Source organism: Anguilla rostrata, chromosome 3, assembly GCF_018555375.3.
Source record: "Anguilla rostrata isolate EN2019 chromosome 3, ASM1855537v3, whole genome shotgun sequence".
Taxonomy (NCBI): domain Eukaryota; kingdom Metazoa; phylum Chordata; class Actinopteri; order Anguilliformes; family Anguillidae; genus Anguilla; species Anguilla rostrata.
In genome coordinates this window covers 32,450,995-32,478,552 of record NC_057935.1, presented here as the reverse complement: position 1 = coordinate 32,478,552, position 27,558 = coordinate 32,450,995, and the positions used below count along the sequence as shown (strand labels likewise).

Genomic DNA, 27,558 nt, shown 5'->3' with positions numbered 1-27,558 from the left:
ATAGATAAGATTTCATGATTGCTATGTAAGTATTACTTCTCAAAGTACTTTGGTTATATATGTTATTTTTTAAATTGAGTGTCTTTAAATTGGTTAGTGGTATTATAAAATGTGGATATTTCACACTGTAATGTAATGCGTTAGTTAATAGTGTAATAGTTTTGTGAAGCATGCAACAGTGATGACGTGAGAGTTGGAACATTGCCAAAACGTGGTGGACGGTTGAAAATTGTTTTCATGTCATCGTCGTCCCATCCCCATACAAGAAAACATACGAGAGTACAGAGTATAGAAATATTACATTACATTACAGTATAGAAATACATACAAGAGTTAATTATTACACATTTAGGTACTGTACCGCATTGAGAGACAATACTTTTTGCATAATTTTTTAATCCGATTTATATGTTTTATAATGGACAAAAAGCATTTTATTCATTTTTGGAGAGATTTTGGATATGTTTCTGGACCCCTAGATATTTCAGACCACTGTACTGTCTGACGGAAAGCTTGTAATTCCCACTTGAAAATGATGCAACAGTGAGTTTCTTGAGTCAAAACAGTTGATTTGTAGTGAAATATGTGAATACGTTGTGATTTACAGCAATGCATAATTTAGACATTTTGGATAGATTTGGAGACGCTGGGTACACTGCTTAGTTTTTGCTTCATAAATCTATAGTAGTTCTACATATCCACCCTTAGATTTTATGAACTTGTGCTCAAGAAGTTTTTGATTCAGCACATGTATAGTTTAACCTGCTGTATATATGCAATCTCTCAGTATTTCACTGCAAACTAAAAAAGTGCAAATTCATTTTTGATTTTTTGTCTAGACAATTGCATTTGTGGCACTTTATTTCTTCCAAAATAATGAATATAAACTAATCTGCATTAGTAATGGAAATTGTACAAATGTCTTGCTTCCTTAAGCCATTTTTCAAGTCTTTGTGGTGTTCACATCTGGAGTTATAAAGCTTTAAACAGGGTACCCCCTAAATGAGCAAGGATTGGCAAGATTTGGCATGTGCGCTAAGGGGTTAATAGCTGAACTTATAGGCTAACCTACAATTTTCCAGGACCACACAAATATTTCCAGGACATTTTGTAAATTCTCTCATTTCCAGGTGTTTTCGATAAATTTCCAGGTTTTCCAGGACGAGTGGGAACCCTGTTTATTGATCTGTTGGGATGTGAACGACATTTGACCAAATGTGAAAAAGGTGTTCTTATAGCAAACATACATACTGCACCTGTAATTTAAGCTTGCTAGTTTATCCAGACACAGATTGCAAAAATCACCAAAGCTTTCTAAAACTTTGCAGCTCTGCGTTAAGCTTGAGGCAAATATAATACGTAATGTAAGACATTACAGCCTTTAAAAATGTAACAACAAATTCAAAGCAAAACTAGCTTTGAACTAGAACACAGCCACATTCTTTGACATCAATCTCTTGGTAATGTCACATGAATGGTTCCAATTCAGCTCATGTCTTGTTTAGGTAGTCAGACAGATTACAGCATCACAAGAGAATGCAAAGAAATGTAAATGGAGGGTACTGTTGTATTGACACTGGGTGTAGGCTGTAGGATTGCAATAGCATGCTTTATGGATTCATATAGACAACCAACTGCATGATTCTGAATTTGCATTATGGTTCTTGGTTGGCCTAACTTACATTTAGTACTTTACTCTTGCTGCACTTTCAGGTAGCTAACTACCACGCTTGGCACCAGAGATCAAAGCATTCAGAAACTGAAATGTGAACTTGAATATCCTGTCACTGTTTTTCAAGCCCTGATTATACTACAGGAATATTGCCCAAAGTTGTGAAAACTTTGGCTTTTGTGCATTATTTATCTACACAGCAAACAAGGTTACAGTAGCAAACATTACATGGCCAAAAGTATGTGGACACCTGCACATCACACCCCTATGTGCTTGTTGAACACTGCAGTCCATAACCATGGGCATTAATAAGGAGTTCCCCCCCTTTTCTTCTATAACAACCTCCACTATTCTGGGAAGGCTTTCCACTAGATTTTGGAACGTGGCTGCAGGGATTTGGTTCCATTCAGCTACAAAAGCATCAGTGTGATCAGCTGGCAGCTGTACCTTTAAGGAAATACACATTTCCAAAAGTATATGGACACGTAAACATCACACCCATGTGCATGTTGAACAACTCATTCCAAAACAACAAGCATTAAAATATGGAGTTGGACCACGCTTTGCTGCCACAACCTCTACTCTTCTGGGAAGGCTTTCCACTACATTTTGTCAGGAACAAGGCTGTAGGGATTCGCTTCCATTCAGCCACTGATGTTGGCCTGGCTCGCAGACCGCATTCCTCGGCGGCAGTGTAGTATAATGGGTAAGGAGTTGGGTAAGGAGTTGGTCTTGTAACCTAAAAGGCCTCAGACCATTATTCCTCCTCCACCAGACTACAGTTGGCACTATGCATTCGGGTAGGTAGCGTTCTCCTGGCATTCGCCAAACCGCCAGATAGTGAAGCGCGATTCATCACCCCAGTCAACATATTTCCACAACTCCAATGGCGGTGTGCTTTACACCACTCTAGCCAACGCTTTTCATTGCATATTGTCATCTTAGGCTTGTGTGCGGCTGCTCGGTCATGGAAAACCCATTTCATGAAGCTCCTGACGAACAATTCTTGTGCTGACGTTGCTTCCAGAAGCAGTCTGAAACTCGGCAGTGAGTGTTGCAACAGAAGACAGACAATTTTTACATGCAACGTGCTTCATCACTCGCCAGTCCCATTCTGTGAGCTTGTGTGTCATACCACTTCGAGGCAGAGCTGTTGTTGCTCCAACACGTTTCCACTTCACAATAACAGCACTTGCAGTTGACCCAGGCAGTTCCACAGGGCAGACATTTGATGACCCGACTCTTGTTGGAAAGGTGCCATCCTATGAGAGTGCCACATTGGAAGTCACTGAACTCTCCAGTATGATCCATTCTACTGCCAATGTTTGTCAATGGAGACTGTATGACTGTATGCTTGATTTTATGCACTTGCTAGCAATAGGTGTGGCTGAAGTATACCGAACCCACTAATTAGAAGGGGTGTCCACATACGTATGGCCATGTAGTATAGTATAAATGTACTGAGATGTTGCATAATGAATTCACAACCATGTCAAGACTTAACAGTCATGTCAAGCAACAATCAGTTCAATGCAAATGTAGTTTCAAATAACATTTTCCCTTAGGTTCTCCGGCAGGCAGGCAGGTTTTTGAGCTGTATCTTTCAGAGTCTATCTAACAGTCCTGGGTGATCTGTCGATATTCCCAGCAATTTATTACAAAAATCAAATAGAGAAGGAACAGATTCTGAATGTGTGAGAGGTCTGATTTCAGCTGGATAAGCCATCCAGTCATCAAGCCTATATTTAATAACATGGCGTAATCCACTTCCTTAAAATGAATGCTGTGAACACAGACATTGGGACCAATGCTTCATTACAGCAAAACATTGTTTCAGGACAGCACTCCAATTTACATTATATGACATTGCATTCATTTAGCAGATCCAGAGCAACTTACAATGAAACATTGGTGCCTTCACCACAGTTGTGAGCAACAGTGCCAGACCTGGCTAATAACATTCCCAGAACATTGAGTATAAGTGCAACATCAATAAAGCACAAAATGCAACTTAAATTAAAGCCGCAAGCGGCATTGGGAGGGGTCCAAGCATTGGCACTATTGCGCCCCCTATGGAGCGATTTTAAAATGGTTTTGTCCTCATGATCATACACCTTCACCCAACATATCTACTGAATATCATGATGATTGTATAAAATATTGATGACTTGCGGCCAATTTTGTGCTAAGAGATGCTGTCGGATTACTTATTTGCCTTGCCATGGATGTGTCCTAGCCGCTTGCTGTAAAGGCCTTTACTATGTCGTAACACTTAGATGGCCCGGCGTGTATGTACAGCTGCAGTGCTTCCGAGCCGCAACTAAAGGCATCAGACTAGTGTTGTCACAATACCAAAATTTTGACTTTGATACCAATATCAGGTTTAGTATCAGGATACTCGATACTAAAACAATACTTGAAACTTAAACGATACTGATTCGATACTCGGTACCTAACGATACTGAAATTACCTTAATAGATCAGAAACGTAATGTCCTCAAGGGTTGACCTCATTTTCGAATCCACGGTTTATTAACAACCTGGGTTATTAACAACCTTTAAGTTGAAGCCTGTTCAACATATTAATAAGCGTAGGCCTATAGTGTTACAACACTAATAGAGAAATATATTAAATATATTTAAAAAATTAAACAAATGTGAACTAAATAATCTTTAAACAGGTTTTTCACTTTTAAATAGATCTAAAAACAGCATATTTTAATAACAATACATCATCTTCCTTTAATAAAATATTTCCAAATTAGAACACCTATTGCTACTGAAGTGTACAGAGTCAAAGCTTGTGCTGTATCAACGAGGAGAAATGGACAAGTGCACGTCACCTGACTTGGCTACCATAGTTGCCACTGCTATCTAGCGAAGATTCTGACAAATTGTACTTTTCATCCTCTCAGTCAGTCATGTGGGAGACACATTTCCCTGGCTTTTACATTTGACCTAAAAGTACAGAAAAGGTGCTGAAGTTTCGGTATACCGTGCAACACTACGTCAGACACATATTCCAATCCATTGTTCAGCTTAGCAGAGAATGCAACTTTTCAGAGTGCCTCAGAGACAGATAGAATAATAATACATATTTCAAATAATACATTGAAAAAACAAAACAAAAAACGAAATATCAACTCGCCATCCCTGCTACTTGCGTGCTGCCCACAGAGTACCGTATTATTTATTTCAACATTGGCAGACATCATAAACTGCATCTTGTTTATATTCAATATTAATAATTGCAGCGAGAAACTGCAGCTGTAGACACAATAAATTTAGTTATATAATGGTAGTAATGGAACGAACCAAATATTTTGAGCAGTAATACTTACATAGCAATGCTGAAATTTTATCTGTGTTCAGCAGATATCAGAGACAGTAATGACAGTCCTATCCGCTTCTGTTTTGCTCCAGAAAACAATGTCAGATAGGTCTATCAGCAACATATGGCTTAGCTATGCCTGAATAATAATGGTATTTTCCAAGAAATTATGAAAAATCGTTGACAGCGTTTCATTAGGTGCAGTGTCTTTTACTGCTACCCCACAGTAAGTGAATGCAATGATAAGAAAATTTTTGGTTACGCTGACCGATAAAACGCTATTCCAAAAGCAAAATCAGACATGTTATACATCGTTAGAAAGCTTATACTCTCACCTACTGAATAAATGAATTGTCAATCAAGCCAGGCTGTACTAAAAAGGGCGACAACGCCGTAAACAACAGGTGTGGTATTACGCACAGCTATTTTTGAAGGTACCCAGGCATCACAGATGCGTGTATATTTCACAAACAGATTGTCCAAGACAATAGCCTATATGACCACTCAGTCTCAAAAGGGACATCTCTACACGTAAAACAAACAGTAAGGTTGTATATTTACTCAATATTTAGTCCCAGATCTTGCCTGTAGGATGACATGGTATCATTTTTTTTTTTTTTTTTTTTTTTTTTTTTTAAACGTTGTCTCGTTTATTTCGTTACTCAGTGAGCAGCGTTTTCACTGCCGTATTGGCATATCTTAGGGCTATTGTCGGGTTTATCTTGTTGCTATGACGGAGTACGATTTCTGAGTGGTGAAAGAATATTTTTATGAATGCCCAGATAGATAATATTTTCCATTATGAAGTTCAGACCCTCCCCTCACTGATAAAAACTAGACACGACGGTGTCGGATTACTTAGTTGCGTCGCCATGGATGTCTTCTAGCTGCTGGCTGTAAAGGTGTTTACTAGATGTCGTAACACTTTAGATGTGGAACTACAGCTCTTCCGCACCGCAAATCATACAAAAGTCCAAATGGCGGGCAAACAATATAGCGGACATAGGTGGTCCCAATAGCGTTGTAGAGCACATTCAGATGCATCTGTCGATTAAGTTTTGTGTTGATCTGACTTGGTGTGGGAGTGGAAGTTATGGCCTTTTAAAGTATGACCCTTTGTTATAGTGCCACCATCTGGCCGACATAGGTGATTTGTAGTGCCTGAGTAGTGGGGGGCCATAGGAACCCACCTACCAAATTTGGTTGGTCTACAACTTGTTGTTGCTGAGCCTCAGACATTTTAGCTGAGAAAGCATCCACGGCACAACTAAAAAGTCAAAATGGTGGGCAAACAATATGGCGAACATAGGTGCTCCCAATAGCAAAGTTGTAGTGCACGTTCAGATACATAGGTCGATGAAGTTTTGTGTTGATCTGACTTATGGTGTGGGACAGCGTTCGAAATTCGCCATGGCACCACGGCAATTGCCGTGAAAGCCCTCCAGTTTTGCATTAATGCCCTTGTAAAAAGCGCAAGTTGTAAAGGCAACGTTGCGGCTGTGCCCTCCCTAGCCGTTTTTTTTCTGCTGTCTGTAGCCGGCATTGGTCCGTACCAAAGTGCCCCAACGTTCCTCCCATTTAATTTACGTCACTCGCAACCCCTGACCCTGTGCGCTAATTTACGATTGGCCAGTGCCACTGCTGGGTTGCAAGTGGTCTGCACGGTCTAACGTTAGCTAGCTAGCTAAGCAGCTCTAAGAGGTAAGTTTGAAGAGAACGAGTTACATGCATACCATATTCCAATCATAACGTATATATATTAGGTCCATATACTGGTGCTTAAGGCAATATTCCGAATAAACTGATTACATGCTCTGAATAAACTCAGCCTCCGCAAATATTCCTGTATAATGCTGTGTTAATCGGCATATTCCTCCAAATGAATATGAGTGTTGATATTCTTTTCCCGCTGCAATTCCCTTGCCTTTGTTCTGTCTCCAACTGCTATTTGCTGCTAGCTAATGTTAGCTAACCAAACTAGCAATTTAATGAGAACTATTTAAAATGCAACAGACAGTTGCAAATGCCACATAGCTACCATAATATGGTGTGTTTAAATGAATTAGTAATCACAGGAAATGTCGGAGGTGGCTAAAATAAGCCAAAATGAGTGAAATTTCAATGGGGCTGAATGAGGAGATCCCATTCTTGTACCCCAGTTAGGTTTTGTCCATCTATGTCGGTATGGCACCACCCTCCGTATTGAGAGGAATAAATCCACATCCTTATAAAATAATTAAAAGGTAGTGTGCCGGCATTAATAACGATAAGCAAACCCTCCATTTGTCAATCCATGACCATATGACCACCGTTACATTTACATGGCTCAATCTGAATACTACCTATTAATACAGGAATATTGGTGTGCATGAAAACGTGTTCAATAATTTGAAGTTAGAATAAAAAAGCGACAGCCCGATTAACTGCATGCATTAATTCATAGCTACTACATTATGATTTTTTTCCAGTACCATGCCGCGAAAAGAACGCAAACTATTGAAATAAATAGAAATAAAAGGCTACTCCAGATATCTGCTGTTCAAAGCAGAACTCTGGATTCCTTTTTCATGAGGTGAGTTTAAAGTAGCTAGGTAGAATAATCTTGTGCAGTTTATCTCTCAATAAAGCGTCAGTTTATAAAGTTCACTGTAAATCAATTTATTATCTGTAATCTATTCACAATGATATACAGTATAGATTGTATGAAATAACTGTATGATAAAAATTTTACAACTGTCTTTAAAAAGGGATATGGCTGGGCTGGATGGTTTGTTGTATTTAGACCTAGTTAGAGTTGACTTCCCTTTAATATGTTTCAGTCAGAATAAAGTAGATCAGCCCGACCAGCCAGAAGCTCAGGGAGTGCCCTCAACCCAGCCAAAAGCTCAGTTCTTGGAAGTGCGTGACAATGCTCAGGGAGTGCCCTTAACCCAGCCAGAAGCTCAGGGAGTGCCCTCAACCCAGCCAGCAGGTCAGGGAGTGCCCTCAAACCAGCCAGCAGGTCAGGGAGTGCTCTCAAACCAGCCAGCAGGTCAGGGAGTGCCCTCAAACCAGCCAGCAGGTCAGGGAGTGCCCTCAAGATTAATCAGAACACCGCAAACAGTCGAGTCCTGGGGATACGACTGGCTAGCATATGAGCAACACAATGGTCTAGTCACTAAAGTATGGTGTAAGTTATGTAGAGCACACTACAAAGAAGCTCATTCGTCATCGCATTTAAACATGGAGAAAATGAAGACTATGTCGTATAAATAACTATATTGCTGGTACCACCAATGTGAAGAAAGATACTGCCAACACCCACAGCAAATCAAAACTACATGCTACTGCTGCCAAACCAGTCACCCCACCGTCCATGTCTGAAACTGTACAGAACATAATGAAATTAAATGACAAAACAAAAAGCAAAATGTGCAAGCTTTTTGATATCGCCTACACGTTCAAGTTGCCTTTGGTGCCCTGGCTATTCGCCTTGGTGCCCTGCTAAAATTAGGCGTCATCCAAGGCAAAGTTGCCTTGCCCTAAAAACAACGAATTTCAAACCCTGGTGTGGGGGTTATGGCCTTTTACGCATGACCCTTTGTTACAGCGCCACCATCTGGCTGACATAGGTGATTTGTAGTGCCTGAGTAGTGGGGGGCCATAGGAACCCACCTACCAAATTTGGCTGCTCTAGGACTTATGGTTGCTGAGCCTCAGACACTTTTAGCGGAGAAAAATAATAATAATAATCCTAACAGATACAATAGGGTTCCACCAGTTTCGCTGCTTGGACCCCTAATAATGGTAACCTAGAACCATGACACAAATCAGATTCATACTGCAAGCATCCTTATAAATCTATAAAGCATGCTAATACAGATGGACGTGTGAACAAAAAATAGATTTGTGGGAAGGTTATAATAGTTTAGGTCTTTGTTGTTGTAAAAGCAGTTACAACACACAGGGCCAACACAATGATACCTGCCATTTGTCAATTTCTTTGAAGGCTGTTCAATGCAATAGCCTGTCTGATGGCATGTTAAAAAAAGACATGAGCTCCAGCAGAACAGTTTCTCTGACATCAAGAGAAGTCAAAGAACATGGCTGAAATCAGCAAGTTTTTTAAAATGCTGCAATTCCGCTTAAACACTGATAAAGTCTGCCTGTAGACAGAAATGAGAAATTATTCACTATGGTTGGCTAGTGGGGAAAGTGCAACCCAAGGGGTGCCTACAAGTATAGTAAACCTAGCTAACTATTCTGTCTGCTAGCAGACAAAATAGCTTGAGAAATGCAATCGTATACTTCTGTGGAGAGTAATGAAACTACTATCCATTGTACATGCAATATTTATTAATGAGCCCAATCAATAAATATATTTTTGATGCATTTATATCCTTGAATTCCAACTGTAGCTGGCAGCTGTACAATGTTTTTGAGACTACCTTTAAGGAAATACACTACATTTCCAAACGTATATAAACATGTGAACACCACACTCATATGTACTTGTTGAACAACTCATTCCAAAACCATGGGCAATAATATGGAGTTGGACCCCCCCTTTGCTGTTGCAACAGCCTCCACTCTCCTGGGAAGGCTCTCCATTAGATTCTGGAACATGGCTGCAGGGATTTGCTTCCATTCAGCCACAAGAGCATTAATGAGGTTGGGCACTGATGTTGGGTGTAAGTCCTCACTTGCAGTCGGCATTCCAAATCATCCCAAAGGTGTTTTACGGGGTAGAGGTCAGGGCTCTGTGCAGCCCAGTCACGTTCTTCCCCACTAAACTCAGCAAACAATTTCTTTGAATGAATGAATGAATGAATGAATTTATGTGATGATTAAAAACACATATAACACTGCACTGCAGTCATTATATACATTAAAAATCACAGAGGATGAAAACACAATAACGCCCAAAGGCTTATTTCCATTGCGGACCTCTAGCATAACACCTAACACACTACAAGATATAAGCAAGCGAAGACAATACAACCATCATGTAAATAGCAGGTAGCGGGATAGCGATGTCAACATGCTCATGCTTTCTTGGTCATAAAAGTTAAAATTAAAATTGAATATGCTACATGGTACTTTGTAACCATTTATTTAAGGCCACTTTAAACGTGCTCTGTGAAACACTCAATTTCAGATTTGTGGGCAGATTATTCCACTGTACTGCTGCACTGTAGAGAAATGTGTTTTTGCTTTATGGCCCTGGCTTTTTGCATGGGGGCATTGTCATGCTGAAACAGGCATGTGCCTTCTCCAAACTGTTGCCACAAAGTGCACTCCAGAATTTCACTGTATGCTGTAGCATTAAGTTTTCCCTTCACTGGAAGTTAGGGGCCAAGCCCAAATCATGACAAACAGCCCTAGACCAATATTCCTTCTCCACCTAACTGTACAGTTGGCACTATGCATTCCGCCAAACCCAGATTCGTCTGTCAGACTGCCAAATAGTGAAGCATGATTCATCACTCCTGGGGCCAGCTGCACCAGCTGAATGTTTAAAAAGGTGGTCTTAACTGTTATGTCAGTCGTAGCGACGTCCGGCATCGTGTTACATATTTACACCGGTTTCACCATGTAAAAATATGACTAGATGCAGCAAACTCCAGCGTAGACAATGCGTGTTCATGTTGATACATTCTATCTTGCAATTGTTGCGAGGCAGCACACGTTGCTGGGCTACAATACTACTACTGTTTGACTTGTTGACATGAATCATATTCCATAAAGGTATTCTGAAAAGCACCACTGGCATAAAATCTTAGACTACTGCTATTAGCTACTGCAATGCCAAAGACAGTGCACTGTTCTTGTCAGAGACATGCTAATACAGGTGAGGGCTCATTGATTAATTAAAACAGCTTAACCCTACCAAAACGAAAGCATTCAATCAACTCTCTATCCCTGTATATTTATAGAGGATTTGTCAGTCTCGTAATATTCTCTCACGTCTAGTGCTGGTTGGGCACCAGCAATATAAACAAGATGTGCGATATTCAGACTTAAAGTAATATCTTGAAGATTTTCATTAAAATAAATGTCTGTTAAGTGACTATCTTTCACCGAATTAGGTAACACAATGGTAATTGAGCCTATTATTATATTAATTTATATTATTATTATTATTATAATTTATGATTAAAGAACTAGGTGTCTGTGGCGACATTCCCGGGGAAAAATCACAAGCGGCGCACAGTTAGTGACACGTTTTCCATCACCCATCAGTGGTTGGTCCGTAGTCGAAGCTAACGCAACAGGCTCACTCTTCAACTCACTTGTGTGTAAGCAGCGTACTGTTTTTTTCCGGTGTCTGCTAGCATTACAGAAAAATAGGGGGGGGGGGGTTTGTGTCATTTGAGAAGTCATATTATTTGTTGATGTAGATTTTGTATTACATTTGATGACAATGTAACGTTACTAAATTAGGCTACAAAGCTATTTGCACAGCCAACGCTAGCTACCGGACCATGTCAAGAAAGGCAACATTAGGTTAGACAACGTTGCACACAGTAGCCATCTCTCATATTAGGTTACCTTTGTTTTAGCTAGCTAGCTAATGTAATTAACAATCTAATGTCAGCTAACAATTAGAAAAAAACGCTAGCTAACGCTACTGACCAGTACCGACCTCGTAAACCGTCTCGAATGCAACGCTACCTTGTTGCAATGTTGCAATGTAGCTAACTAAAGGCCAGTTCAGATCAATGATTCGCAACGAGACTGGATGCAACGTGCAAAATTCCAAGACGTCTAAACGTTCTAAAATTGCACTTGGCGATTTGACAAGGTGGGTCTTTTGAGACCCCAGGCAACGGCTTCAGACGGTCTGCAACTAACCAGTTCACACCGCTGCAATTTTCTCTGCAACATTCTAAAACCGTTTCGTCTCATTGCGAATCATTGATCTGAACTGGAATGTTACCGATATTTACATATTCATCAAGTTCATCAATATATTATGATGATCGGAATAAAGCCATCTTTACACAGAGCATTAACATAGGGGTATAGGTGGAGCAGGGCCGGGTCGGATTTCTATTTAAAGACGTCAAGCCGGAGAAAACTAAATAAAAAATACGGCCGTATGGATTAGCGTTGTTATTTTATTACACTTCCTCATATGTTCCTTCAGCCTTGATTCCCTTTTTTGATGAAATCTCCTTTGTTTTTGTTTTATTCTTCTTGTTCTGACTGCTAATTTAACACCCAGCTCAGCTTTATTCTTGAAAAGTTTAGCTAGCAAAACCAGAAACAACAGGGGTAACATTTTGCAAGGCAGTTGTTTCAAAAAATATCACACAACAATCATTCACGAGATACATAATTGCACGAGCCACAGCGAATCCCGCAGATTCTTCTCTGCAGTGTAAAGATGTTCATACCGGGCAAAAGTTGGATAAAGAACGTCTGTGGAAATTGATCATCACTAATTCTACCCCAGGTCTGCTACAGCATTTTAACCCGGCTCGGCAGTGTAAAGACAGCATAAGTTAGTCTAATGTTAGACAATGAATGAGTATGTACATAACGTTACTTTTATAATAACCATTTTTATTCAGTAAATAGTAATTAAGTGTTATAGTTGGCGTGGCCCAGGTACCAACTGACTGACGTCACACAGGCGACACTGGTTGGATCCGGTTGGATCTCTGGGAAGTGAGGTCGAAAAACACACCTGCAATTGCCGCTTCTCGCCATTGGTACCGCCAAAGAGAACGAAACGGAGATCTTCGAGATTGTAACTTTAATTTCATAAAGCTGCTGATTGACAGTTCTTGTGTTGACGTTGTTTCCAGAGGTAGTTTGAAACACTGTAGTGAGTGTTGCAACCGAAAACATAATTTTTTACACACTACACACTTCAACACTCGATGATCCCGTTCTGTCAGCTTGTGTGGCCTACTGCTTTGCGGCTGAGCTGTTGTTGCTCCTATACCGTTTCCACTTCACAATTACAGCACTTACAATTGACTGGGGCAGTTCCAGCAGGGCAGAAATTTGATGAACTGACTTGTTGGAAAGTGGTGTCCTATGACACTGTCACAGTGAAAGTCGTTGAACTCTTCAGTATGACCCATTCTACTGCCAATGTTTGTCTACTGAGATTGCATGGCTGTATGCTTGATTTTATGCACGTGTAAGTCGAAACCACTAATTAGAAGGGGTGCCCACATACTTTTGGAAATGTAGTGTAATTATGAGAAATTCGCTGCCACCCACTGGTAAGAAAGAACACCTAAAATGTTTTGGTTTTACAGATATTAAAGTCTTGAATACACTTCTGAGTTAGACTTACTAAAAAAATAATAATTACCAATAAGTTCCACTAAACTTATCAAGAATCTTTTTTAAATAATGGCAAGCAACATATTCTGAAAAGCCCAATGTAGTCCAACTATTAATCACAAGAATTCATTTCATGGGTGGACTTACCTTATTTATCTTCAACTTCTCGCGGGCCTCTGTAACCATTTCATCACTGAAGCCCTCTGACAGCTGCTTTGTAGAGAACGATGGTAGCTCTTGGCACAGCTTGACCAGAACAAAGTCTCTCAGCTTCACATAGTTTTCAGAGGGATCCTCCGCTAAGAAAAAAACATACTTCCGCTTCAGTTGTTTTCTTTAGACATCCTAATGCAAGATAGGAAAAAAAGTCTGCAATCTGAAGTTTATACAAGCGTATGTGTGTAAAAATGACCAAAAAATAAATAAAAAATGCATGAAAGAAAAAAAAAAGATTAACCGAAATCTAACAAAACACCAGAGGGCTCTGCCCCCTGTGAATCTCCAACAACTCCCCCACCATTAAAGTCTAGTTTCATAGTCATAGACAGGGTACTCCGATTTCTCGGCTGTCACCAACCCCGGAGTCTTGGAGACTTTGTTCTGAATGCCAAGGATCAATTGGAAATGACATTCCACACTGGATGGTCCAAACGGGACTCTCTCGGAAATGTAAGTGTGTTGGCTATATACCGTAGTAATGTCAGTGGATAGTATAACGTTATCGTTAGCTAATGGAAATCCTAGTTTTGACGACTGGTGTTCATGTGTGGTAGTCTATGCATGTGTCTCGCTGAGAGTAGCCTTACCGTAAAATCCTGTTTTGAACACAGAGGTATAGGGCTTGGCACATCAGCTAAACTACAAGACTGTAACATTACATCTCTGACACATGAATGAAGTTAGCAAGAGTGACAATCGAAAGGATGCCTAGAACTTTTATGACATAGTCTGCCAATATCTGCATGAGCCTTAACGGAATGTTTTGCTTTGCTTCTCGATTTTGCCGCGAAACTAAATCGATGAAGAAGAAAAAACTGGAAACCGTACTATGTGGACTTCCGCAAAAAATTGGGCTTTGTTTCTAACATTTTAAAATGAAATAACTAATCGAAAAATAAAGGGCGACAAATTCATTAGAAGGGCAATATCAGTTGTGAGAAGCAGGGTCGTGTGTTTACAATGAGTCTAACGTGGAGTTTGATGTTGAATGGGCTTCTATTGGATGGGGGGGGTGGTTTGCTCACACGGAAATCAAAAATCTACAAATATCTAAATATTGAAGCAAGCAACCTAAAAACCGTCTGGGATGCACACAAAACTCCAGGTAGGTGTGAAAATGAGCCCAGAAGTGTTCTAAAGTGCAATTCCCCTTTAATACAAACTTCAGGTTTGTCCTCGAAACCACAGCAAATGCTCTGCTAATCTTTCTTGCCACATGAAACATTACAGGCATTACAGGGAAAAAGATAAAGAGAAACCCTACTGGTTTCAGTCAAACATGAAGGGATGAGAGGAAGAGAATGGCCACTTTCCCTCTTGAAGGGCAACTGCACACACCTGTGATATCCTGGACCAGAGGGGAGGTACAGTAGAACCTATGGACCGCCTCCAGCAGCTGAGCCCCATGACCCTCTCCCTGGAATGGGGGCAGGATCAGCATTTGGCTGTGAGGGAAGGAGGAGAAGGGCGCCAATGTTATTGGGATTTTCCATAGCCATAGGTGCCCATTACATTACCTTATTAATACATTTTAATCATTTCAGCATGTTGCAGTTCCCAAGCAATACATAAAGTGTGAAAGCTAAGGGCAACGGTACCAAAACAAAAAGATTAAGGCTGGACTCCTGTCTGCTCCAAAGGTTCGCCCACAATATTTACATTGATGTTCTGAATTACTCCATATTGGCTTCTGCTTCTATTAAATCCAACAGCAATGCCTTACACTTTTTCAACTTTTAAAGACCCTGTGCAGTCAAAATCATGATTTTAAAATGCTTATATTATGACCATGGACTATAAGGTTACTTACACATTGATGTTAAAAGTATTTCATACATGTATGTAATGAATTAGATATTTTTTCCTAAAAACTATACAATGCTCGACATTGCCGCCTGGTGGAGTATTTGGTATTGGTGGTTTTGAGACCAAATTTGTGATGTCACTAATGTTTCTAATTTGCATTGACCAATGTGCGATGGCCAAAACACTCACCCAGTATGAATATTTGTAGTGTGTAGTGTGAATAATATGTAGTGTGCGCTCCCAAGTTCAAAGCCATGATCAAATTCTCAAATACATATTGCGCGGGTCAGCTGCTAACATTAATTATCCAGTTCAACAATGCCTTATTGTGTGATTAAAGATTGCAGAGATAGGAATGCATCTTTTCACGCCTTGCCAAAAGATCCAAGTCTCCGAAAGGTCTGGATCGATTATATAGAAAAACAAAACAGTGCACAGTATGAAAGGTGACAAGATTGTGCAGTACACATTTTACCTCTGATTCATTCTACAATTATGAGCAGAAGAGGATGGGTTTTGCCAAGACAACATTTCTAAAGCCAGATGCTGTGCCAACTGTCAATCAAGATCAACGTTAAAGTTACTTAACATTGATATAGATTATATTACAAATCATAATGTTAGGCGTCCTAACCTCACTTTACTTCGCTGTCGATAATGTTTAGCCCGACGCTTACCGGTTGAACGGACCAGTTCCGGTAAGCATCTGTTCAGGTTTGATGACGCTCTGCTTTTAATCAAATCAAGCCTACAAACTATAACGTTAGCGTTAACCCCATCTCCCCAATTTACTTGCTGTCTGGCTATCGATAATTTTGCTAATGTAGCAATGAGCTGTACTTATCTTGTGTAAATATAGCTAACGTTAGCTGGCGAGTGTAATGTTACTTTATTCTCCAGACTGTTCTAACGTTACTGCCGCAAAAAAAAAAAAATCGATAATGTTATGTGCTAACGTAGGTTATCCTGTAATGTTAGGGTCTTATATTGTAGGCTGTAAGCGACGGGCTCATACATATACGGCTCAATATTTCTAATGCTGTTATTGCTGTACTCGTTATCCATTATTACGGTCCTATGATAACTAGCTAACGTTAGCTAACAACTGACGTTACGTGGAGTGAGCGCTGATCCAGGTCAGTGGGAATGAGTGGCCCGGGCTGTCAACCAAAAGTGAATGCATAAATAATTAGGACAGAACTGACACACCCAGCCAGTCTTGAGTCTGCTATATTAAGAAATTCAGGTTTTACATCAAAGCAGGTTTTTCATCTTTTCAAAGTCTAATAAGTAGAAAAAATACATACATGTTGTAATTTAGTAACTAAAGGAACAATTTAAATGTAAGAAAAGAGAGGCTGCATAGGGACTTTAAGTTCTACATTTGTTTTGTTTTTCCACATCAGCTTTAATTAATTTTCACAACCACCAAACCAGAGCAGTGTGAAAGAAGTCCACATTTTCTTCCAAAACAAACTGATTAACAACTTTTTAAAAAACCTACTAATGATACAACTTCAGCTATCAAGTTCAGAGGGGCATGTATTTTTCCCCAGAGTGCACACTGCCAGCCACTGCTTCTTTTCACTGCACCTCACAGGAGATGGATCGTAGTAGACAGCTACTCGTTATGTGCAGCAGGTGCAGGCAGACTGCAAGCACACAATCAGTCATATGAGATGATGAAGTGGGGGGGAAGCCCTGGCAACTCAATCCTCCCTCCCCAGATACGCCACCCAGGGGGCATGACAAACTATTCTGATGGTGGAACCAAACTGTACTTGTTCCTTGGAACTAGAGCCCGACCGATGCCAGATTTTTGGGTCCGATGCCGATCCCGATTTTGGAGAGTCCTAGCCCACCGATTACCGATGTTTTGACCGATATTTTGTCAAAAAGTGCAACATTTTCAAATCAATTTGAAAAACCTATATTTTATTAAAGTTTCTATATTTAAGAACATTTAACTTATAAGCAAACAAATAAAAATAAACACACAAAGAACTTTTTAGATAAAAAAAAGATGATATTAAAATATATATATATATATATATATAAACACCATCTACTCCACACCTTGCTTTTACTCCTTTCTTTTCCAGCCATCTATAAAAAAATAATTTTAAAAAATCAGTTTCAAACATGTATTTTTCTGAATATTATTATTATTGTTGTTGTTATTATTAATTTGTTATCATTATTTCTTAGTATCTATTCTCAGTCAATTAATAATATTTTCTTATTTTATTCCTACTACGTGATCTCAAAGAGTAAGACTTTATCTAGCGAGCTTCCCTGTCCATAAGAATTCGGTAGTGAAAATAACTACAATGCGCTCTGACTCGTGACTAGATGACACACTCGCTCGCAATAACGCATTAGCTATTGACACAGCCTCATTATTTCTTATTATATATTCTCAGTAAGTTAAATGAATTATATTTTCTTACTTTATTTCTACTACATGATTTCAAAGAGTAAGACATTATCTAGCGGAGCTAATGAGTGAATCAAGTGTTACGTTAGATGAAATTAAATTGACTGGATGAAATACGTGAAAAAAACCACAATGCAGGTTACCCGCACTAACTGTTGGTTGATTCACTTCTCCAACTGCAATCCTTCTCTCACGTTATCAGGACAAAGCTAGATAACATGGTTTAAAATGATCCACGTTAGAAATGTTTTATCGGCATTTTTACTGTCTCGTTAGCTTGCTACGATGACGTGTGACTAGATGACACACTCGCTTGCAATAACGCGTTGTCTATTGACACAGCATCATATAGTAGCTAATATCATTATCTCAGATAAAAAAACAAATGTGTGATGCATTCATTTCACCATTTTATTTTGGCTGGTTATTCATTTGAGAATACAGCGATGTCCTCTGGAAATGTAGATCCTACGCTGCTTATGTGCTCACTGCCACTTCATAAAGGCTTGCTAGCCAGCTAGCTTGCTAAAGTGAACCAAATGTTAGCTAGCTCGCTCGCTTGATAATGAGGATTGATAAACATAGTGGTCGTATAAAGACATTTAATTAAAAACTTTCACTAAATATACATACCTTTATTGCGGCAATCGAATCTGTGCAGACAAGTCTTGCAGTGGAGAATATTGGATGAGGCACGAGTGACAAACGTCTTATTACAGAAGTAGCGCGTCAGCTGCTGCAGTTCACACTTGTATTAGAGCTCCCTCTACTGGATAATTCTAGTAAACAGCAATTACAACGTTCGAACAGACTAGTACAGATAAATAATCAATGTTTTTTTGTTTATTATACTTATTTAAAAATCGGGACACATCGGCTGCATAACTGCCGATCCCGATGTCGTCAAAAAAGTCAAATAAAGGCCGATATATCAGCCAAACCGATATATCGGTCGGGGTCTACTTGGAACAGGAAACTCTTTCTCCCTCTAGCCATTTAAATTAGCATCATGGGAGTCTTGCTTGTTTATATGACTGCTGTTTATGGAAAATACTATGTCACATCAATCAATGTATGATGTACTCATAACTGGTTTGTTCTTTTTCTCTTAAAGATTTCAAGAGCTTTGTCGCACATCTGACCTCGACACGAGACTGGTTAGTTGGACATGCAAGCCAGTAATTTATTTAGGGCAGCAGAAAGAGGCAGAAAAATGTGCAATTTTCTGTTTTCTTTCAATTTTTGGAACCAAAGGGAAGGGAGACGGGGCATGTACTATCCCAGTAATTACCTTACACGTGGCCGGGTTTTGTCTGGGTACACGTAGTAATTGTAAACTGTCATGTAGCCAACGGTCGCAAAGAGCGTCTCTCCATCCTTATTGTACTTCTCAAATCTGTGGATTAAAAACGGAAAAAAAGTGTGGGTCAATTACAGGCACACTTCCATACAGCATCCATTTTACCCTGTGCCATTCTCAGTGTCAGCACACTGGAGCCAAGTCCCGAAGAGCTCGACTGCTACACCTGCTACTGCCTGAATGTATAATTTGCTTAATTGGTGCACAGCAACGTCCAGGGGAAAGTGTATTTTTGGGGAAAAGTGGGGGGTGTGAGGGGAGTGTCCAGCCACTTTACATCACTTTAGTCCATTTGCCCATTGTCAGGATGTGCATGTGACATGCTTAAGAAAACACTGACGGAGGCTCTTTTTACCGTTTAAGCCTTCATTCAGTGTTCAATTCAACCCCAAAAGAAATAAAGAAAAGAAGGGGCCCAGCACAAAGGACACCTCTTGCCAGATCAACAATGCCCGTCTATCCAGGGACAAATATAATCAAACTGGCCTGGTAATTGGTTGCAACAGCCCACAAAGGGAAGCTGCAGCGGTTTGCGTGGGAGTGATGTTGTCCGTGGAGGGCACTCACATGAGGAAGAAGTCCCACCGCTCGTCGTCTACGTCTATGAAGCTGGCCGTCTCAATGAACCACATCAGGAAGGTCTGGAGGCGTTCATGATACTCCCGAAATCCCGGGCTGGACATGTCGGCCTGCAAGTGAGAGCCACAGTGTGGACTGAAGGTGATGTCACCTGCAGATGATCTTGGCACGCTCTTGGTTGCAGCACAAAACTAGACCAAACCAGTCATAGGAAAAGTAATGTGACTCCACATTGATTCAATTTTACACTTTGAATGATGACTCTTCACATTTCACGATTTCTTCACATTCTCATTTAATTGAAAAATCATCAAAAACAGATTACTTCTTTCCAACTCTTATCCAAACAGTCGTAAGATCACAATCCAAGCCTGAGGCAGAAACAGCTTTAAAACACTTTGTTTAAAAGTAAAATATATTAGGGCAATAAATATAAATAAGCAGCATTAAAAGCAACTGAACTATCTGGGCATCTGCTGAATGACTGTAAGACATGCACACAGGGAAAAAGAAAAAAGAAAAGCACTTGCTTTGTAGATCTGATAGGTGACATCTTCTCCTTCCTCTACACTGTGGACTTTGTATGCATGGAGCAGGGTGCCAAAGGGCTTGAAGTTGGCCTCCTTCTCCAACAATGAGACAAAGTCATCTGTGTTGCAGCTGAACCCCCCAGGAATGACCTCCCGAATCTTACTTTCCACGTCATCAGCCTGAGGGGAACAACAGGCACAAATTAATTTAAGCTGATTAGACAAGATTATATTTTGTATTTCTCTATAAGCTTACTCCATGACTAGCTAAACCTCAACTGTGTGAAGAAACACTTTTGTGAGGGAAAATCACCACTGTCTGAGGATTCATATGAAGGACAAACTGTTCAGAAGACAGTTAAGCTCACATAATACATTCTCTATGGATATCAAGTTTCTAACATCTAAATCAATAATTATCTACAGCAATAAAATCTAAAAACAGTGGAGATAAGTATAGATCTGTAATCATTTCTTCTTAAGACAGCATCCAGACACCTTGCTAAATAATATTTGACGTTGGCCCTCTAATATAGTCAGAAAAATGGGAGTCAAACAAAATACGAAACTCCAGGTCAGCAGAGAGGCTATATGATATTTTGCAGGCATAGAAAAATGGAATTTCATATAATCAGATAATCACTTAAAATGACAATTTTTTCTCATAAAGAATGATTTGTTAAACTCCCTCATGTAATCAGGGAAGAGGCGTAAGAAAATAAGCCACTATTGTTCTGTCATTAGTGTATACTTTAGTCCTGATTGACTAAGAGCACGTGGAATTAAACGGACAGAATAGCCCAAGTATTTTTGTGCTGCAAAAAGGAAAACCATTAGGCAGTTAGGACAGCTGAGCACAGCCAACACCCGCTCCCCTCCCCCCACCCACCCACCCCCCGGGCCCTTAGTGAAAGACCACTTAATTGAATACATTTACTACTTATCTTAAACCATGTATATTTGATGAAGTCTCTCCCCATAATAATGCCTTCCTGCTTCACACTGGGCAATAAAACATAATGAATTGATCTAGATTTAACAAAATCCAGTGCATCAATAAGGGGACCCCCCCCCCCCCCTTAATCCTCACCCGGCATATTCAATCGAATGAACTTGCCCCCGTGTTCCAGAGTCAGAGGGACAATGAGGGGAACCCCCACCCCCCGGATTTTTACACAGGAGAATGCTTGGTTAGTTCAGCTGTAATGTTTGCATTGTATCCGTTTCCAGGAGGACTGACATGAGAACACTTTGAATTTACTTGCTAAGCAGTCCTTTCGCACCATTTACATGGCTGAAAGCCATTAGTTCTATATCAGGATTCGTGCTGCTCCGCATTCAAAACAGGGAAATTAAGAAGGGCCGGAACAAAATGTGCTACAAAAGGCTAATACAACGCCCTGCTAATTCCTCCCCCTTTCAGACATCACCTAATGCCTGACTGTAAGTAATGCACCTGCTGCCCAATGGCACTTCTCTATTGTAATTGTTCAACAGAATTTCACTGAAACAAGGAACACAAATAGAGAGGACTAACAAGCTGCATTGTGTTGCCTTATTGCCAGTACGCTACTTACAAATTGGTATAAACTAACCGAAAAAGGAACTGCTCCTAAGGTTCAGTATAAACTAACCATTTTGTCGTTCTTGGGCAGAGAATTTGAAGACAAAAAGTATTTGCCCTTATTTAACAGCCTAACAAGGGCCATGAAGTCAATAAGTTTCCACAATTGGTCAAAATGTTACCAATTACAGAAATAAAAACTAATCTTTTTGAGTTGATGTGTATTTTTCCCAGGAGTCCTGAACAGTTTTTACCATTTTTAAATGTATTTGCCACTTCAGCTACCAAGCACATCTAAACATCTTCAATTTTAATGGAAATATGTTATACTGAAATTCATGTTCTGCTTTTTGTTTCTTATTTTTAGCTTTTCTGAAGTTTATTTTAGATTATGATATATTTACTGGGTGGAATTCACTTCTGTGCATTTTACATTAAATACAAGTCATTTTCCACTCAATAATTTCCATTAAATCTAAAATACACACAAAAGGCACTATATATTGTTCATCAGAGAACATACCATGCAATAAAAATATTTTCTTTTTTTCTTCTTTTTTTAAAATACAGAAACACAAACCAGTAAGAACACAAACACTAATATACTACTAATTTAAAAAACAGGTTGGCTCCCTTTTACATTACCCACAGTGGGCGTGCGAGTCATGGGCATTCTGTAGAGTTTTCATTTGATTTTTAATACCCATGCGTGTCACAGCGAGCACGAGCTGAAACAAACAGTTGCACATGCGGGCTGAAAGAAAGTCCTTGATTAAAAGGCCGGGTGGATTTTGTGTAAAGATGATGATCCCTTGAACGTTGCCTCCAATCATAATGTCAGCTGCAGGCTGAACTCTGCTCTGCAGTTCCCTGCCCTCTGTGCTTCTCACCAGCTGTACTGCAGCCCAGACGGGCGCACCGTCTCAAGAACAATGCTTCCCACACACACCCGCCTTCCACCATGCCCACATCCATGTGTCATATGAGCACCGGATTACTGCTTTGCACTTTTTGGAATTAATCATCATACATCATGCTGATGTAGGCCTAGTTGTTTTGGTTTGGATAGGTTTGGTATGAACTGCCACCAAACCAATCTTGCTTTTTGGTTTAAATCCAATCACTGTACATTTCTGCATTACATTTCTTGAATTACTGCTGACCTCACTTTTACAAAGCTTATATTTTTACAACAGGACATATCACCACTATCACATATAAGATTATAACACTCAAACAAGTTACAATTCCCAGTCTCAGCGGGAATTTTCCTAAAAAACCGCAGAAAGAAAGTACAAAACAACAGAGTAACAAAGCACCAAACACAAATAATTTATCGTTTACCCGTATTTCACCCCAGATTCATTTGTGCTTCCTGTGGCAAACCCAAAACTTCTCCCAGGTTTCATTTCTCATTTTTTGTCATCAAGGTTTTCTGAACTGAAAATTACAAATTGCATCTCACAATTTCAAATTTCAAATACAAATATTCACTGATTCTTGAAGAACTGCAACACAAAAGTATACATCACAGACACAGTATAATTTTTATGCAGCCATACAGCAATTTTTTTTTTTTTTCTCAAAGATTTGGCACCTTGGTCAGAAGGTAAACTGTACGTTTTCTCTTAAGATAACAAACAAAATTAATGGCGGGTGATGGTTATACTGGTCTTCCTGCATTGGCATCAAAATGTTTGGTTCATACAATATTCCTGACCAAGCAGACAATAGGTTCAGCAGCACATCACGATGGTGGGCTTTTCAAATGCACCTAACATTTACTTCCTGCAGACTGCTTCATAGAGGCACTAGATTGAGAGTCTAAATCCCACTATTCCCCATTGGAAGCTTGAAAAGCCCTCACTCTGTAAGAGATGGAGGATTACAAGTCCCCCTTCTGGGTGGGGATTAGCCTGGTGGAATGTGAGATTTGTCGCCGTCTCTGTATCTGAGGGCTGGGCCCAACTCAGGCAGCACAGAAGTGCTTCCCACTCCCCTTTATAAGACAGTCTGCATCCAGGGCTTCAATTAAAAGCTAGCGATCATTTTGACTAAATCAGCTGATGAAACTCAATAAATATGTTATTGGTCAAAGGAGTTAAAACTGAACTCGTTGCAGCATTCATACAGGGCATGCATTTCAAATGATGTGACTATGTGGGTATTCTATTCCTCCAAACCACCATTTTATCCACCAAGCACTTTGTAAAGCTATAGTTCATTCCACCATAAACAATGAGTCACTGCAATCCCTCGCACTTTCACACAAAAACATTAATATGAATCAGATAATAAAATGATTTTATGTAGGGCTTCATGATCAATTTTTTTTTTGTATTCATTTTTGCTGATAAAGAATAATTAGTGGTGTGTCTATTAGTGATCTCACGGTGAAATATTTGAATAGCCCATTCCAAATGTGCCGTGTGTAGATAAGCTAATACAACAAACACACTGTAGCAGTCCATTAGCCCCTTTGCGCACATGCCAAATCTGCCTAATCCTCACCCATTTAGGGGGTACCTCATTTAAAGCTTTAACTCCAGATGTGAGCATCACAGATACTTGAAGACATGGCTTAAAAGAAGCAAGACATTTGCACCATTTACAATACCTACTTATATTAGTTCATATTCATAAATTAGGAAGAAATAAAGTGCCATAAATGAAACTGTCTAGGCAAAAAAGCAAAAATGAATTTGCTCTTTTTTAGTTTGCAATGAAATACTGAGAGATCTCATAGCCTATATAAAACAGATTAAACTATACATGTCCTGGATCAAAAACTCCTTGACCAAGTGCGTAAAATCTAAGGGTGGATATGTAGAACTACTAAAGTTCTATGAAGCAAAAACTAAGCAGTGTACCCAACATCTCCAAATATATCCAAAATGTATAAATTATGCATTGCTGTAAATCATAACATATTCACATATTTCATTACAAATCAACTGTATTGACTTAAGAAAATCACTGATGCATCATTTTCAAGTGGGAATTACAAGCTTTCCGTCAGTACAGTGGTCTAAAATATCTAGGGGTCCAGAAACATATCCAAAGTCTCTCCAAAAATGAATAAAATGCATTTTGTCCATTATAAAGCATATAAATGAGCCCCTTATGAAGGTTTAAGATGTAACATTGATATCAGATTAAAAAATGATGCAAAAACATTGTCACACAATGAGATACAGTACCTAAATATGTAATAATTAACTCTCGTATGTATTTCTGTACTCTCGTATGATTTCTTGTATGGGGATGGGACAACATGAAAACAATTTTCAACCGTCCACCAGGTTTTGGCAATGTTCAGACCGCTAGGGGCCGGCGTGCCGACCACTTCGTTTCAGCACTGTGCCAGCGCTGGAGAAAGGTCTGGCTCAACCCATTATCATTCCGGTATAGGGGGAAAAAATGCTCTGGCTTGTTTGTATTTCTTTAAACCAATCACAATCGTCTTGGGCGGTGCTAAGCCCAGGATGCAGTGACGGTGCCCTAGCAAAAACGGTAACGCGCAGAAGGGGAGGAGAATTCCGACTGAAATAGTCGGCCAATGACAGGCTTATACCCACAGTCTATATCCTGTGATTCAGAGTAAGGATGAGGTAACACAGTGTGTGGTCAGAACACCAGAGTAATGACGTTGACAACGCGTGATTCCAGACGTCAATTTCAGGTATTTTTGACCCGTTTGGCCTTCCATATGAGGAAAGGAGACAAGAAAAGGAAGCAAGGAGGTGAACCAATAAGTGCTTGGAACACACCTAATCTGTCAAAGAGACTGCTAATGATGCAACAACAGACAGCAGACCAAGAACCAACCACAACTGTCCAATTACTTTTGGTCCCCAAAATGTGAAAATAAAAGAGCACCAATTCCATAGGTGATGGATATGGATGTAAATATAACAAGCACGAAACTGTCGAGATCCACGGCGCACCTGTACTTACTATATAGCTAGCTGGCTATGGCATATCCTCACCTCTGTAACGTTATTTGTTGTCCTCCGTGTGGCCATACATCTGCATCGTTGGTGGTAGCTGTGTGTCATTAGCTCCTACTCATGCGTGCAGGCTAGCATCCGTACGCGCTAACTAGGTTAACTAAAATAGGCGAAACGCGAACTTGTTAGGGTTAGCTAAAGTAACATTAGGCGATAAAGCTGTGCTTAAAAATGTCGTGCCGTACCACCTGCGCATGCGTCCTACTAAACGTCCTACTAAACAAAGCACCAAGGACCACAATGGAAATAAGTCTGTGACTTTTTGTGCTATCCTTGATAATTTTAGGATGCACGACTTGCTGTAACATGTATTTTAATAATTGTCAAATAAACTAAACTAAATTACATTAAAACACCTGCACATGCATCCCACAAAACGTCCCTCAAAGGTCGTCCATGAGTGAGTGAGTGAGTGACCACAATTTGCCATGCATAGCCCAAGGGGGCAGTCCTGCCTGCGTGCCGTGGGAAAAAATTAAAGCGGACAGACTGCACTTCAACCTCATATTCAGCATTCAGTCCAAATATTTGACTGCACAATACCTGTGCCACTAGTCTGTATTATTAACTGGACACAATGTACCATTTACAAAAGTGCAAATCAACAAATTTGGGTGTATTGCACAAGCACTTTTCATAAAATGTGAAAACGCTGGCAAACCAACTAAGCACATGTTATAAAATTATATCCATATACTGTGGATGAACAAAATACAATACAATAAGCTCTTATATAGCGCTCTTCATGCGTAGAACAAGTCTTAAGATACGATTTAAAAGAACCAATTGTAGCTGCGCCTCTGACATGGCTTGGGATTGAATTCCAGAGGTACGGTGCAGCGCAGCTAAAAGCTCTTCCCCCAACTGTTTTTAATCGGCAACGAGGAACCACTAAAAGTTCAGCAGTAGCTGAACGCAGGGTACGACAGGGAACATAAGGTTCAATCAAATCCTGCAAATATGAAAGTCCAAAGCCATGCAATGCTTTGTAAGTAGTTAGCAACACTTTAAATTCAACCCTGGATTTAACAGGGAGCCAATACAGTGATTTAAAAACAGGAGTGATATGCTCTGAGCGGCGTGTGTGGGTAAGTGCTCTGGCTGCTGCATTTTGTACTAATTGAAGTCGCTGTAAAGTAGAGTCTGGTAGGCCAGTAAACAAAGCATTGCAATAATCAAGCCTAGACATTATAAGGCATGAACCAGCATTTCGGAATCTTCCTTAGACAGGATTGGTCTCAATTTCACAATATTGTGCAGGTGGAAGATGTTTTGACCACCGAGTTAATGTGGGCATCCAGGCAAAGCTCAGGATCCATTATGACTCCCAGATTTTTTATGGTTTTTGATGGTTTAAAAGAATGGCCATCAAATGGCACATCTAAACATGGGGACTTAGACTGTGCCTGGAGCCAACCAGCAATACTTCTGTCTTTTTGGAGTTAAGTTTAAGGCAGTTTGTTGTCATCCATGCCTGGATTTCATTGAGACACTGAGACAAAGCAGCAACTTCCATCTCTCGTTTCATGGGAAGTGAGCAGTATATTTGTGTGTCATCAGCGTAACAATGAAATCCAAGGTTGAACTTCTCAATAATGGCAGAAAGGGGGAGCATATACAGGCTGAACAACAGAGGTCCGAGCACAGATCCCTGTGGGACACCATACCTCACATCACCCCTTTCAGAGCATGAATCACCCAAACAAACAAATTGTTGGCGGTTTGACAAATAGGAGGAAAACCACTCAAGGGCAGTGATTCCAATCC

At 39.9% G+C, this 27,558-nt stretch overlaps 1 protein-coding gene across 2 annotated transcripts in view; it reads right to left on the bottom strand.

The window, feature by feature from the left end:
• Positions 1 to 27,558, bottom strand: part of hat1 (histone acetyltransferase 1) — a 62,897-nt gene that overhangs the window by 21,255 nt on the left and 14,084 nt on the right. For both annotated transcript variants that reach the window (XM_064327184.1, XM_064327186.1), the window contains exons 5-9: positions 20,218 to 20,397; positions 19,676 to 19,797; positions 19,040 to 19,144; positions 14,844 to 14,950; positions 13,434 to 13,585 (exon numbers count right to left, since the gene is read on the bottom strand). In XM_064327184.1, the coding sequence (XP_064183254.1) occupies positions 13,434 to 13,585; positions 14,844 to 14,950; positions 19,040 to 19,144; positions 19,676 to 19,797; positions 20,218 to 20,397 (666 nt within the window). The remainder of the gene's footprint in view (positions 1 to 13,433; positions 13,586 to 14,843; positions 14,951 to 19,039; positions 19,145 to 19,675; positions 19,798 to 20,217; positions 20,398 to 27,558) is intronic.